The sequence below is a fragment of the Gobius niger genome (assembly GCF_951799975.1).
Source record: "Gobius niger genome assembly, chromosome: 8".
Lineage (NCBI taxonomy): Eukaryota > Metazoa > Chordata > Actinopteri > Gobiiformes > Gobiidae > Gobius > Gobius niger.
The window spans coordinates 25,523,086-25,538,728 of record NC_136859.1 but is presented as its reverse complement, the minus strand read 5'-3'; the positions used below and the strand labels follow the sequence as shown (position 1 = coordinate 25,538,728).

General features: G+C 41.9%; 1 protein-coding gene across 5 annotated transcripts in view; it reads right to left on the bottom strand.

The window, feature by feature from the left end:
* The window catches only part of grik5 (glutamate receptor, ionotropic, kainate 5), a 143,248-nt gene that overhangs the window by 15,217 nt on the left and 112,388 nt on the right, over positions 1 to 15,643 (bottom strand). For all 5 annotated transcript variants that reach the window (XM_079561870.1, XM_079561873.1, XM_079561872.1 and 2 more), the window contains 8 exons: positions 14,109 to 14,267; positions 12,687 to 12,839; positions 8,562 to 8,666; positions 6,297 to 6,404; positions 4,010 to 4,213; positions 1,681 to 1,794; positions 974 to 1,083; positions 569 to 742 (listed from right to left, as the gene is read on the bottom strand). In XM_079561870.1, the coding sequence (XP_079417996.1) occupies positions 569 to 742; positions 974 to 1,083; positions 1,681 to 1,794; positions 4,010 to 4,213; positions 6,297 to 6,404; positions 8,562 to 8,666; positions 12,687 to 12,839; positions 14,109 to 14,267 (1,127 nt within the window). The remainder of the gene's footprint in view (positions 1 to 568; positions 743 to 973; positions 1,084 to 1,680; positions 1,795 to 4,009; positions 4,214 to 6,296; positions 6,405 to 8,561; positions 8,667 to 12,686; positions 12,840 to 14,108; positions 14,268 to 15,643) is intronic.

The following is a 15,643-nucleotide window of genomic DNA, read 5'->3' as shown; positions in this document are numbered from 1 at the left end:
TAAAATAGATGTAGATCGTCTCATGCTCCTTGTTCTTTAGAATTATTTTAGTTTTTCTGTATTTTCTGCCATTTTCTTGGAAGTTCACATGATTATCTGCTTTGTTTCACATCATTTACGATGTCATTGAAAATAAATCCGATTTTTTCGCTTTACTTGAGTAATTGTTTGGGTCACTACTTTTTACTTGAAGTTGAGTGAATATTTGATTACTCCATTCACCTCTGATTTTAAGCGACCACAGTTTATCATTATTTTCTCCTCCATGGATGTCACTGCTCACTGACAAACTGTATTCATGCATTTGTTCTTATTCAGATAAAACCTCCACTTGTACTTTGCATTGCCTCTAACCAACGCATTTACACACAGTAGTAGAGACAATTATGTAAGACACTCAAGGCCTTGCAATAAAGAAAAGCTCTACTTGAGCATGCCACTAAACTAAAAGATGTGCATTTCTCAATTCACCTGCGAACCGGAAACGTCTGTCAGACCAAAACTGCCTTCAAAATGGCTTTGTAATCCTTTTAGAATTTCAAACTTGCAAACGCCTTTTCGAACTTACCACACACCGCTGACACATCTGGTGGACAGCGCTCTGGGCATGATCTCTGAGCCCTGTTGCATGAAGCCGCCCACCGGGAACCACAGGCTGTTCCCCAAGGTGTACTGGTTCTCCAGCATGTCCCTGCGCTCGCGGAGGCAAGGGTGGGGGTTGTACCACTCATAGGGGCTTAACCTGTCGCCAAATGGGAGCACAGCAGAGAGGCGTTGAGGTCAAACACCCATGCAGAAATACCACTCACACACCCCCCGGAGTCATCCCCAATCAGTCACACGCTCGAACGCTGTCAGTGCAGTCTTACAAGGAAAAATCTCAAGTGTATGACATGCGCCGCGGCCTCAGTGAGACAAATGGTGATGGTGCCCAGATGTGCGTACTGTCGCCATAGCGATATAATGTATTGACCTTGCAGCGAGGAAGAGCACGCAGCTGACGGCCAGGTAGGCGAGCAGCATGAAGAGCCAGACAGCGGGGGAGAAGGGGTCAAGAAAGGAGAAGTAACCCGGCTTCCGTCCCTGCGAAGAGGAAGATGAAAATAGAGAAGCCATAAATGTCGAGAGGGGGAGAGGAGGAAAGAAAGAAAGACAGAGAAAGAGAGAGAGAGAGAGAGGGGGGGGGGGGGGTTTAAACGCAGACAGAGCTAGGACACACGACACCACAGGAGGGCAGTATCCTTCAGTCTGCTCCAACAGCGAGCCTGCAGTCACTTTGATACGCTAATGCCACAATCCATATTCGCTCTGTTTCACAATGCCTACTGCCGAAGCGCACTTGGCCCGGGCCCAGAACCTCATTAGCAATGTAAAGCTGCCACTGTTACCCCGTTACACAGCCCTGACTTATTGAGCAATTGAAATTACACCTATAAATTTCACCACGGACATACGAGGTGCTGCGAGCGGGCACACAAATCCTCCACAAAAAATTACACTGTGATGCAAAATGCGGTGTGGCTCGTTAGGCTCCGATCTCAGTTATCTGGGCTATGATCCCGCAGGCTTATGCTACGGCAAACAAATGGAAAGAAAGAGAGAAAGAAAAAAATCCAATATGAGATTTGTGGCAAGTGCGGCCCGGCAGGAGGCACACGGGCGCGCGGATAACAGCCTCACCAGTTGAACTCGGTACAAGATGCTGATCCCGAGGGTCATGAACGGCTTAGAGAAGTCAATAACTTTCTCTCGCTCCGACGTGATGGTGAAGCCCGCCACGGCCAGGTCGGCTTTCTGCAGGATTGACAGAGACGGAGAGCGGGGGGGAGATGGACACATAATGGCAGGTTTGAGGGGAAGACAGAGGAGGAAGGGAGGGAGGGGAGGGAGGAGGGAAATCTCATTGAGCAGTTCACTCAAAATCAGTTCACTTTTCTGCATGAGCACAACATCAATATCATTCCGCTAAGCATGTTTTTTCCAGGTCAGTAGCCATTGATCCGATCTCATAATTTCAAACTTGCCGAGGAAAACATTTGATTGCCGAGACACGGTAAGTGCGGTGTTTAGAGATGTTAACTAGATGTGGCAACAGAACACGGTTTTATTTACGCATATTTGCAAAAACAATTTAGAAAGTGGTCACGGTCAACTAAACCCATTATCTTTCAAACTTAGCGAAGTGAATCTCATAATACAGACGGGCTTTTAGGTTTCTGAGTATTGACTTGTTGTTACCGCTCCTTTCTATTAGGTGAGATCTATGCAGTTTAGGGTTGGAAAAATGGATCGAAACTGCAGGCTTGTATCTTGGTAAGTAGCACTTCATAAAAGCTGAACTTATTTAAGACATATCAAATTTGAATGGCAATAGAGGTTTTATTATTTATTTTTTACAAAACTGTCCAGTCCTTTTGCAGTTTTGTCTCGTTTAATCAGACGGAAATGGCTACATTTAGTTTGTCTGAGCCAGACTAGACCGTTTTAGCTGTTTTTGAGGAGCAAAACACCTGAAGCTGGACCAAATGACATTTTAAGAGTTAGAGAATTAAAACTGGCCGCAATGAATTTTCCATTTAAAATTGAAGTCATTAACTAAAGGTTCTGCGAAGCATTGATCTAATGGTTAGCAAAAACACACTGACACAAAGAAGTGTTGGTAAAACGGCTGACAAATCAATGTGTTTTGTATTGAGCTGTCTAATGAACATTTGGAGCCTGCACTGCTGCACTCCACTCAACTTCTAGTTTAACCACAAACCAAATAAGGCTAATTGCGGGTAAGCACGGAGTGTCTGGTCTTTGCACCTGTATAAAACCTGGTGGTCTCTGGTCGCGCTGCTGCCCCTCCATCTCCTCCATTACCAGCTAATTGATGAACATGGGCTGCTAATTAGAACTGAGTGATCAGGCGATGGGGAGGGCAGGCAGGGCTGGGGGAGCACACCAGTGTGGCGGGCCCCACACCGGGACCATAGTCTGGTAATTGAAGTATACCGTATGGTAATTAAGCAGAAAGGGGCTCTCATTAGCACTGCTTCAACCAGATTGTCTGTCAGAGGCGCACTAGGCCTGGACGGGAAAGGAGCTTGGTGGGATATGGGGACAACTTACAGCGAGAGAATAAGATGGCACAGACAATTTTAGGCAATGCTACCACACTCTCTTTTGGGGAATTATAAAGTCAGCTTTTGTCCTAGATAAGAGTCTTACTCTCCTCTGAGGGTAATGTGAAACATGGGAAGTTACAGCAGAGATGTGGTTTGGGGCTCGAGGAACAGAGTGTGCAAATCTGTGGCTATGCAATCGTGTTTTTCACATGTTCTACAGTCGTTTCATACTAATTACAGTAATATGTCCTTGGAAGAAGTGATTTCAATAGAAAAGGTTCACAATCAGTGTAAAGGTCAGACTAAGGCATGCTGTTGAATAAGAAAGGAAAGCAAAGTCACTTCAGGGATAAAATATTCTGATATACAGCGTGTCCATTGGAGAAGTGGTTAATTCCCCCATGTTTAGTGAAAGGTTAACTCCCCAACTCGGAGCCAATTATGCCAGAATGAAAATATGCTGGTGGAAGACTGGATATTTGTCAATGCAAATAGACATAGACATGTATTATAATTATGACCACTACCACCATTGTTAACCGACATTGACATTGAACTTACGACATGCACTATAACAACAACAAACGTGCAAAAGCTGTTCATTAACTTGTCATCAATGAACCCACATGTTTTGCAATGGCTGAAAGTTCATTATTGACATCCTTTCTAACACAAATTCGGCATTGATAAACAAGCGCACACACAAAGACATTTATGAATAGTAAATGAAATGCTATGTAGTAAGCCAAAAGGAGGCAATTATGCGCTCTGACCCGCTGTGAACCCCGTCCGCATACGCCGCTGATAAGCCTGCGTCTGGTTAGCTCGCCCCGTTCCGCATGCGTGTTGATGTGTCTTCTAATGAGCGAGTGTGAGGGAGCGATAGGAACAACACGCACCCTGTTGATCAGCTCTCCGACCATCCCCGTCCAAGAACCATTGGGCTCCGGGGCGCCGTAGAGCCCGTCATCCACCAGCTTGATCTTGAAAGAAAACTTCAAGATGTCCGCCAGCTCCCTCAGCATGTCCACACAAAAGCCCTGGTACTGGTCGTTGCCCTGGAAGTCCTGGTAGTTCTCTTTGCGCATCACATACGGGTTCTCCTGAACACACGGGAAAACAGGACATGATTCAGGTCGGTGTTTATTATGTGGGAACGATGTCAGGAGGGGAGATTAATTCACTTCTGCGTGATGGAAAAAGAACATAACTTTTTTACCACTGCTAAAACCGGGCATGAAGGAGGCTGCCAAGGAGCATAAATGGCTGCCAAGGTACACGGAGATTGATGTATGTTTTGCTTTATGGATAAATGACAGAAAACAACTACATATACTCAGATATAGATCACAAACTGACTCCTATTACTGTTTAGTTTGCTAGAGGAAAGGGAAAGAATAATTCCAACAAATCAAACCATTTGTGTTTATTGTTTAATTTGGCAACACTACGTTATGCTATTGGCAGGAGTTGCTGTATGTAGACCAAATTGTTTTCTTATTAAGCCCACAAAAGCTTAAAAAAAACTGAGCATTTATGTCCTCACATGTATTCATATTGATCGGCCAAGTGTGTTATATTGGATATCTACTTTGGTTACTGAACACGTCCATGGCAGTGATCCATGAACACTGAAAACAGGGTGTAAAACAGCCAGTTTTGTTGATCAAACATTATGCTGAATCCTTTTGAACGACCTCTGCAGCCTGACCTTGCTTGTAGAATTGATTTTGTCATTTATAGCCGACCGATGATTCAATATGCACAGCCCAGTAACCGGAATGAATTTAATCAGGCATAGTCAAAAGCTATTTCAAGTTTTAGGGTGTAATGTGGGCAAAGATTCAAATACACGAATAAAAACCTTTCATCCTCTTCTGCTTATTTCCATTTGACACCTATGGGCAATTTAGATTAGAACATTTATATATTACAATAATATGGATTTGGAATTTGGGAGGACGGCGAAACACCACTAAAATCCCCAATAACACCAAAAGGACATGTAGATGACAAAACCTTCATACTCGTTTCTGGGGAAAATAAACTTCTGCGTGGCTTGTATTATTCTGTTACACACTTATTTATACACTTTTTTGCCCATGTAATAAAATGCGTCTTCTGCATTTGTTCCGTCCTTGCTGCTTGGGCTTCCTGTCAGGAAGCAATAGCCGACCGCAGTGCAGAGCCTGGGCACCCATCTCCAGATCTTGAGCGAGGTTTTGGTTAAATGTCAAAACACAGTAGTTCCTCACAGAGTTTTGTTAGTTAACCGCTCACTCCCCACCTTAACCGAGTGCATTTTCTCCGGTTTGGCTTTACCCAAATCTAGAAGCTTCTCGACTGGAGAGTAGCAGTGTAATGCCTCCTTTGAAACTGACCCAAACTTTTTTATCGCGTTGTCGCTGCGTTTTTGTCACATTGATGAAGCGTTTTTATCGTTTTTTGTAGTGTTTTTGTTGCTTTTTCATTGTTTGTTTTATTCGTCATTTTGTTGTGGTAGTAATATTGTTGCTTTTCTGGCACGTTTTTCTTGCTCTTTTATCGCTTCTTTGTAACTTTTGAAAGTTTTTTTTTTTTTTTTTTTCGTCCTCGTTTTCGTTGCTATATTGACGCTTTTTTTTAAAGGAACAAGTCACCGTTTTTCCATACTGAGATATGTTCTTATCTGAGCTTAGACGAGTTGATGTGTACCTGTCTGCTCTTGCTGTGCGTGCGGGCCTCTTACAGCATATTCCTATAGCTCCAAACGGGGTGAAGTTAGAAGTGACTAAACTCTTCCACAGACAGGTATGTATCAACTTGTCTAAGCTCAGGTAAGAACATATCTCACTATGGAAAAACGGTGGCCTGTCCCTTTAAGAAGCTTTTAGATTTGGGTTATACCAAACTGGAAAAAAAACCAACCATTTCAGAACAATTCATCAACAGTCAGTTTTCACTAACCACAGTTTCGAAACAACTGCTCTACAAAGTGCACACTTGTATAACTTCAAATACATGAAGTGACTCGTATAAAAGCTCAAAATAGAGTGTGTCCTCGCCACAATAGAAATCATTCTCTCAATTGTATTCAAAGTCTGCACTGAATCATCTGTCTGTCCCGGTCTCAGCTGCAGTGACAGTAAAACTGGCTGCGACACTCCACACAACCGCGCAGCCCGCAGCTCGGAAGTGTGACCTTACCAATATGGTGGTGACAATGAGGGTCTTGTTCGCCAGCGTCTCCGAGACATTAATATCCAGGCTGGTGGAGTTCATTGCCAGCGTGTTGTTGGAGTACCAGATCCCGATCTACCACAGAGACAGAGCATGGAGGGGAGAATCAATCGCTATTGTCAAATAAATTATGTACAACTGAGCTCTAAATTCACTTCACCTATCCCCTGTATCTGCTTATCTATTGAACCTATATGGCAGTCGAAAAGGAGCAGGCTTACACATGTAATAGATGGGGCTTTGTGTTGCGCGTATTGTAACGTATGCAAAAAGATCCAATTATTCCCCACGGAGCTGCTCAGGGACCTTGACTACTGTGATAAAATATATGAGGGCAGTGAGGCAAGACACAAAATAATAAAGGCAACTACGATTAATCATTTTATTCCACTGTCTATTTTCATTTCATCTTGTCTTATTATACGTTAAACAGCTCACGTTTCCCTTTCATGTGTCTCTTAACTACCCCGGTCATTATTATGGTGGAGGGAAGATAGGTGTTCATATTACGGGTATTTCTTTTGGAGATAATACTATACGTCTTTGGGTAGGTCAGAGAGAAGGTAATAGCTCCTCAAACTGAATCACCTTTTTATATGACACTCTTTATCCTGCCCTGACATTTAAGAGTGGTAGCAGTGGGGCTTGCCTGCTGCTGCTTTCCTGCCGCTGCAAGGAGAAGGACCTAGAGTGAAAATGTTAATTATCACCAGCTAACTCCCATAGAGTTAGATCAAGATTTAAGTGCAGTTATCAGGTGGCATTTACTGTTAACACCGGGCGCCATTGGCCTACACCAGTAAAGAGCCTCGAAAGACATTAGGAGATTAGGAGGAGGTGACGGTAAAGCGTTTCCCACAATGTCAATGAACCGAGGCGCCATACCCTCAATCTGGGGATGTGCTCATGTGTGGACACAAGCTTCATTACCTGCTGACGATCAAATACAGGTTAAAAGCAGGGGTTTTATCTCACAGGTTTTTCTTTAGAGCTCCCTATAAAACTAATCCCACTGAAACTGTCCGATATAAAAGACATGTTGGATAAAGAAAAGAAAATCTGATTGTTCAATGGAAGTATACTTATCATGCCTTTGATTCCAATGAGACACACTTATAAACTGTAAACTCTGCCAGAGGAAAACGTACTTCTACTGTATGTCAATGTTCTTATTGCCATTGTGTTGGACAAATGATGAAAACAATGAGATACAGTAGCACCATATGGCTGTGTCACAAGAGCTATTGTTCATTGGATCCACTGGGACAATATAGAACACGTGAACATTATGAGCTAAAACGTGTCCAGGGTTTGTGCATCATAAATAAAGTGTACCATTAGTGTTAAGTGAGGCACCCATTTTAATTCCTGCCTATAACATAACATTTATATAGATACAGTTGGTAAAGCACTTTTTTTTTTTTTTAGCATATTCAAATACAGTTAAAAATGGGTCCTGACGAATGAACATTCTTACATAATGATGCAGACTGCCCAGTAGAAATGGTAGAATGCAGCTCACGTCACAATTATGATTAACATTATCTGTTATTTATGTACAAATCTGACCTGTTGAACCACTTCACCTCTCCTTGTCTCTGTATCTTTAACTGGTAGAAGACACATTCATAATTTAGCATTTGTTAAAGTAGTTGTAGACTCCAGAGCCGCTCTTCTCCTCGTCTGATTTCCCCCAGACAGGGGCTTGTGACCATTTGTGGGTGTTCCCAAAGATGCCATCTACATCTGCATTTGTATTTTTAGACTTTATTGTCTCTGGAGGGAAACTTGTGTTCTGCATTTGATCGATCCTGCCATGGAGAACCTAACTGGAGGTGTTTAGCCTATTGCGCATGTTTTAAAATGGTAGGGAAAGCACCCAGAGGAAACTTATGTAAACACGAGAACAAGCAAAGTCCACATAGAAAAGCCCCAACTAGCACGGGAATCAAATCCAGCACCTTCTTGCTATGAAGCAAGAGTGCTATTCACTGCACCGCCTACAATGGCCCAGCGTGTCTTCCTTTTTATATCAGCACATTGGCATTCAAGACAAGTGCTCTATCTTATCCAGTGCAGTGATATTTAGTTGGTGTCATGAGGCAGGTTGCATGTTGACCCCAGAGTTAAATGTTACCCTGGGCAGTGAAATCACACTAGATGCCCTGTACCCGGCCCGGTGCCTGCAGGAGCTCTGGCCTGCCTGCTGTGCGGTAACAGGTGGCTGCTGACCTCTTTGTGGCCTCCTCGGTGCTTCTCCAGGATCCGCAGGGTGTAGTTGGTCCTCTGCCCTTTGCTGTTGAACTCCACGCGCCCCGTCAGACCGTCGTACTCCACCTGGTAAGCAGAGGGAGAGAGTGAGGCAAGGAGGAGAGACCCAGGACTGGTGTGAGCCAGCCACAAGGGAATAATTGTAATCTGGAGCAAGTGGAAAATAGTGCTTACAAATGACACACCAGCCCAAATGATATTCCAACCAATGTACTATTTCAGCACATTTATACTTCGCTAAATGGATGTGGGAGTCTGTGTAACGCAGACATATAGAGGCTGGGAGTCTGTGTAATGCAGACATATAGAGGCTCCATGTGGACTGCACTTTCCCTGACTGTTCCTTCACATCAGCAACGGCTAAATTAATTTATCATCAAAATAGTAAATATTTCACTAAACATTTGAAACATAAATAAATCAATGTATGTTTAAAGTAGAGTTGTTAAAAGGACAGCGTGTGTACAATAAGGGGAAAATGAATATAATTCTCTCTCACAAGTAGATATTGTATCCTCCCTCCTGCATGTATTCAATCGATACACACATCCCACAGTCAGCATTTGTGTGTCAAAGTATATTACACAAAGTATGCTACAAACAATAAATGCATCTAAAAGAAATGCAGAGGAATAAATTGAGTGGGTGGACTAACAAAATGCAAGATGCACTTTCTTCTAACGATCACCCTCGATATACAAAGTCTAAAGCAAAAATGACAAAAATGATGATATTGGTAATGATAGAAAACATCTACAACCCTTTTGGCCACTTATTCACTCACAATAGAATGTCAAGTGCCAAGGATAAACAAATTCAGCCCTAGAAATGGTTTAGAAATGGTTGTTGCCATTTGGCTACAATAAAAACAGCCTATTTTTTTTATTTGTCGTACAATTTCGGGGTATTGCATCCGTCTTAACCCTCCTAACCCATAAACCCCAGCTGACCCCACATCATTGCAGGCTTTAAAGGCACAATTAATGTTAATATTCAGGGGAGACACTGCAAAACTCATTTTTTTTCTTTCCAATTCTCAGGTCTCTTAACAAAAGAGATGATAAGGAGTTTAATTATTGCACTGATTTAGCGTTACTCCATATGGGAAATTGTAACTTCATGGTCTATTGTCCAAAAATGACTTTTTCCTCACACTTACCTACAGAGACCACATTTTCCAGTCTTGTACTGATTTCAGAAGGATTTTCAATATCTTACTCATAGCATAATTTAGAAGCGTTCAAAAATGTCTTTGTATCTTATAAACCAACATAATACACATGCGTTTACACCTGGCTCTTTCCATTATTCAGATTTCGTTGCCACAAATATAGGCAATTTCTAGCCGCACACTTTGTTCTACCTGTTGTGTCTCGCTTAATATAATATCCACTTAATATCCACTAGGAGGAGGTGGACACGGCCAGCCAACCCCGCGTTTGAACCGACCGAGAGGCAGCGTCCAGGCGCGTGTCTGAGACGGAGCAGGGGAAGGAAAAGCAACAGCTCTTTTAATAAGAGCCAGACCTGCCGCCGCTCGCCGCTCCACGCCGAGGTGCTGCTGGCACAGTTAGCGCGTCTGTGATGAATGGCGCAGTGCTGAAGATGGAGAATGCAGTGATGTTGACTAACAAAGACAGATGCTGGGCGGTCGGGGCGGAGGCAATGAGAGATGGGTCTCTGGCTGCCGTGACAACAGGTCATCAATGGGAAGATCGCACAGAGAGACAGCTTATGACAGAAGAACAGCACAGAGGTTATGAGCATGAGATGAGGATGGAACAGAATGTACTTCACACGCATTTTTAGCACCAAGATAATGAGACGACAAATGAGTCACTGAAGGAACAGGCGGAACTAGATTTGCTGATTACCTAACACTGTAGTTTACTGTAAGACATATATGAGTGAAAGAATTGCATTATAGAGTAGTTTCACCATTTTCTTACTCAATGGCACAATACCATTGAGTAATGCCAGTGTCAAATTTTGGATTATAGTGTTGACCAGAAAATGCTATTTTTGCAGGTTAATCAAAGAATGGATTTGGATGAGGACCTATTTAAGTTTACTGTTAGCTTTAACAGTATTTCAACTATATTCTCAGACTCAAGTTAATATTTTGACTATTCTTTACACCAGGGATCTCCAACCAGTAGCTCCCCAGATCTTTTTTGTTAGCTCACCAAAGGCTTTATACATCTCTACATGCGCTAGATAAGTCACATTTTAAATGTATCTTCCTTTTGTTCTGAACATTTTGAACAGAATCTGCACCAATTTGGCAAATAAAGTAACGGATAGGGACATGAGTTCTACTGGATTGCACATTTCCTGGCTATTTTGCACCCCAAGTGTTTCTTGAGAGCTGATTGAACAAATGAATTTCTCCAATGTGAGAGCAACAAAGTCTTATCTTAAAATTCAAGCAATATTCTCTAATTCTTTTGAAATATCTTGGCTACAAACTCTCCAGGGTGTACGCCTCCCAAGTCTCATGACCAAATTCACATGCTAAAGTCAGGATTTTTGGAAGAAAATCCTACCGGAGGCACATGTAAATTTGGCTATTGTTACAAGACCCCTTCTTTACACTGTGCATAAACCAACAAGTGACAAAATCTTGAAGTTGATTAAAAAATAAATTGATTTTTTTTTTATTTTTTTTTATTCCATGTCAGATTAAGAGACTACTAAAACCTAAATCAGAAGCTCAAACACCATGCACTGAAGTTTTCCTGAAATATTTTTTCACTTGATTAATTACTTGGAGGGCAGCTTTGTACTTCTATATTAAATAACATTACTCTTCCTTAAGTAGAGTCAATATTTTGGCTTCTCTCCCCACCCTCTGGAAACAGCTTTCATATTCTATGTGAGGTTATCTGAGGAAACAGGTTCTGCCTCCATTTTTCTTATTTCCCTGAATGTTATTTTGGACTCCATTTGAATGTGGCACCAAATATGCAAACTGACAGCTGTGGATAGTAACTCGGTTACAATGATGTGTTTTCAAATCAAAGTGGAGATGCGGCAGAACAACAATCATATTCCAGTGTTTTTGAATTCGGAAGGACAAAATCAAGCAACACACAATTATTGTTGTGCTCAAATGAAATGGATCAAGAATGGAAACCAGGCAGGAAGTGTAAGGTGCACAACAATCTATAAAATATGGATGGGAAATCTATTTCAGTATTTCAATTCAAAAGGAAACATTCACACAAAGAGAAGAGGGATATTTGCATGATATTATGGTAATTTAGAAGAAAAGAAAACAACGTTCCCTGGAAGTATTACATTGAAATTACAAATATTACCACACACACAGTTAAAATATCTGTTTGTGCACTGAATAAAGGAAATAAGGAAATTTTCAATACGTCCTACATTGGCATATGTTGGTCCATATGAGAGATTTATTCACTTAATGGTTCTTGGCTCCCAAAATGTGAATCAGAATTAAAAACTAGATTTTGAGACGCCTTTACATTCATCCATCACTGTTCCTAATTTAAGCTTGAACTATATAAATGTCATACAAAAATACATTTTGGGGGAAAAGGGGTTGTTTAAAGGAAAAGGCGACCGTTTTTCCATTCTGAGATATGTTCTCACCTGAGCTTAGACGAGTTGATGTGTACATGAGTAGTGACACAATCCAAGTTACACAAATTTAAACATGTCAATTTTCAAGGCGGATATAAAAGTGTTCTACATTGAAAGGCGCAATAACACCTTAGGAGCACTTCCGACGTCCGCACAGTAATCTTCGCTCCTATAGAATTCTCTGTGCGGACGTCGGAAGTGCTCCTATGGTGTTATTAAGCCCTTTTCATCCGTTTAGAAAATCAACATGTTTCATTTTATGCAACTATAACTGGATCATGTAACTGCTCACGTAACTGTATTTAAACGGGGAAAATGTGGAAGAACATGAAAAAAATGTATTTAAATTATTTTTAGCTGGAATAAGAATGCTCAACACGAGTGGCCTCTCAGCTCACTTGACTATACAATGGTAATACATCTCCTGAACATCATCGCACTTGACACATTAGCCGAGACGCACACTCAAGCACTTACCATGCGCAGATAGTTCATAAGACTGGTCCCGTGTTGCCAGATCTGAGACGACGTGCAGCTCAGTGGCTTCACTCCAATCTCCTGACTGCGGTTCAACTCCCTCACGGCGCCCACCACCACATGCACCGCGTCAAACATCAGCGCCGACGAGAGCTGCGGGAGGTCGAGTCAGAGAGGTGAACAACAAGCGAGCGAGAGGAAGCGCTGATAGAACAGTTATCGGGATGAAAGTGGAATGCAGCGAAAGAGAAAAGATGTAAGGTATGAGCAAAACCAATGGGGACCCAACACAGATGGATACATCAATACCCATTAAATACAAGCAAAGGACTGGAGCTGACTGTCTCTAATCGCTGGCTGATTCAGTGAGGGAAAAAGTAGTTTGATGTGGCTTGGCAAACAAACAAAGCTAGGGAGGGTTCATTCATTCCCCTCTCTGAAATTTGTTTTGGTTCTAGTCTGATACTGAAAATGCTCAATTTATAATTTCCGTATTCTTTTGGGCGGCGCATTGAAGAAACGGTTAGGGCTCTCTTTTCACAGCAACAACTCTGCCAGCAAAGGACTCCTCTAGACGTGCTCTGGTTTCAGCTTGAGGGGTTCATTAAGTCTACTTGTGTTACTAGTATAACTCTCGGGGTTCATTTAGTTTCTACAACTAAAACACATATGGTCCCGTCTTGGGCCAGGTCTCCCCTGAAATGACATTCTGAAAACCTCAGTGGGACTTCCATGGTTAACCTCTTAACCCCCGCCTTAACCAAGTACATTTTCTCCAGTTCAGCTTTACCCAAATCCATAAGGTACAACAAAACTAAAATCTAAATGGATCTTTTTTTACATGTGTTGTTACGGTGTTGTCGTTTTTGCGTTTTTGTCACTTTTCTGGCATATTGCTGTCTTTTTTGTTGTGTTTACATCACACATTTTTGTCCCTTTATCATTGTGTTTTTGTCGCTCTTTTGTTGTGTTTTCATCCTCGTTTTCGTCTCCATTTTGTCGCTATTTTGACGCTTTGTTCAAGAAGCTTTTAGGTTTGGGTAAAGCCAAACTGGAGAAAATGTGCTCAGTTCAGGTGGGAGCTAAGAAGAAGACGGTTAAAAAAAGGTCAAATAAGAGAAATAAAAAAATTAAAAATCTAATAACAGAGATCTACATTCAGACACGTGTATTTCTGATGTATTATTATATGGTAATCAGGATCGATTTTTATTTTTGTTGCCAGTAAAATACATTTATTCGATTTCAGAACCAACCTTGTTCTTGTACATCAATACCCATTAAATACAAGCCAATGTCTCTCAACCGCTCAGTGAATCAGTGAGGGGGAAAGTAATTTGATGAAGCTTGGCAAACAAACAAAGCTATTAAAAAGACTTCCAAAACGTGTGGGTGTTTACAGCATGCGTGAATGGGACTTACCGCTGGGCCTGGGTAGGTCAGGTCACAGCCTTCTCGCCAGGAAAGGTTCAGGCTCCGGATGAACTCCAGGTAAAACGGGTGTGTGGTGTTGAACATGGAGAAGCCCACGATGTTGGACTGGTCATCCACGATGTCGTCTAGTCTCAGGAGGGGGAAGTCCTACAGAGGAGAGAGGGCGATCAAAGTAAGCAATGTTAATTTTGGAATGAGTGGGTTTGATTAAATGCACAGCCCTATTTAAACCACTTGTAACAAACTGAAAAGTAGCAGCCATGGAAGAAAACAAAAAAAAATCCCTTCTGACAGCCTTCCTTTTGTTGGGAGTGCAATTTGCATAGGTTTAGCATTTCCTCATTCATGTAGACTAAGTGCTTTATTAATCACAAACCTCTGTTAACATTACATTTAGTCTCATTGTTGCCAGCCCTGACGCTTAAAAACAGCCTTTGATAATGAGCCTTTTAAGATTCAGCCCGTATAATTGCAAGGTCAGACCACCTGGCGCGACGTGACAGAGGCTTGACCTGCTTTTCATGTTCAAATCTTCAGATAATCTCCCTGATCATTAGGTAATTGAAAAGTGTTTAATTATGCAGCGGAGTTCGATGGATAGCATTTTTAATTTAAGTGTGCATCATGGACACAACGGCAATCAGACAGCCTTCCAGGAGGGCTAAACGATTGTGGGGAAAAAAAACAAAATAAAACTGCACTTTTGATGACAACATGTTTGTTGAGGTCTAAACCACAGGGTTAAGAGGTTTAACACATAATAGGACCCCAAGGAGGTGGAATAACTAGCTGTTTGCCAAAGACATTGCACTTCCTAAATATTTTGCCGTCTTTGTTGCTCCAATTGCAGCCATTCAAATTGCAATTCTTCATTCCACTGTAATTATTTGAGCGGCCCTAATTTGTAGCGTTCAAAGGGTTTTATTTGGCTTTATCTTTCACAGAACAAAGCACTGATGTGTCGGGCAAAGAACACTGAGGAGACATTACTATAGTTCAGAGATATTCTACATGAAATCTCAGACCAGTTACTTTAGTTCATACAGCTGGACAGTTTTTTTATTTAGACAGCCAACGTTTTCAGAAACGCCCATTCTCTTCATCAAGAGCCAATGTTGTTGACAGGTTTACACAAGATTTCAAAGTGGGCGGTGACACACCAGTGCACAGGTGTTAAAACTGCACCGTAGACAGTATATCAATGGACTGAGGGCACGGGCTACCTGCATTTAGCTGGGTTTTTGGGACGCAGCTACCGCAGCTACATTAACTAGAATAGGGAGAGAATTAAAATTAAAATAGCATGTTAAGGGAAACACGGAGGACAGGGTGACTGTGTTCAATACTGGTTTTAAGAGGGGCAAAACAGTTTCAATGGAAAGTCTATTAGAGCGGGGAACTTCCAGAGCCTGCCCCAACTTCCTTTGAGCTTCAGGAAGAAGGAGGCTATCATTATTCTATGAATCCTATGGATTGCACCCAGCCACCAGACAGAACTCTAGTTCAATTAAAAATGAAACATC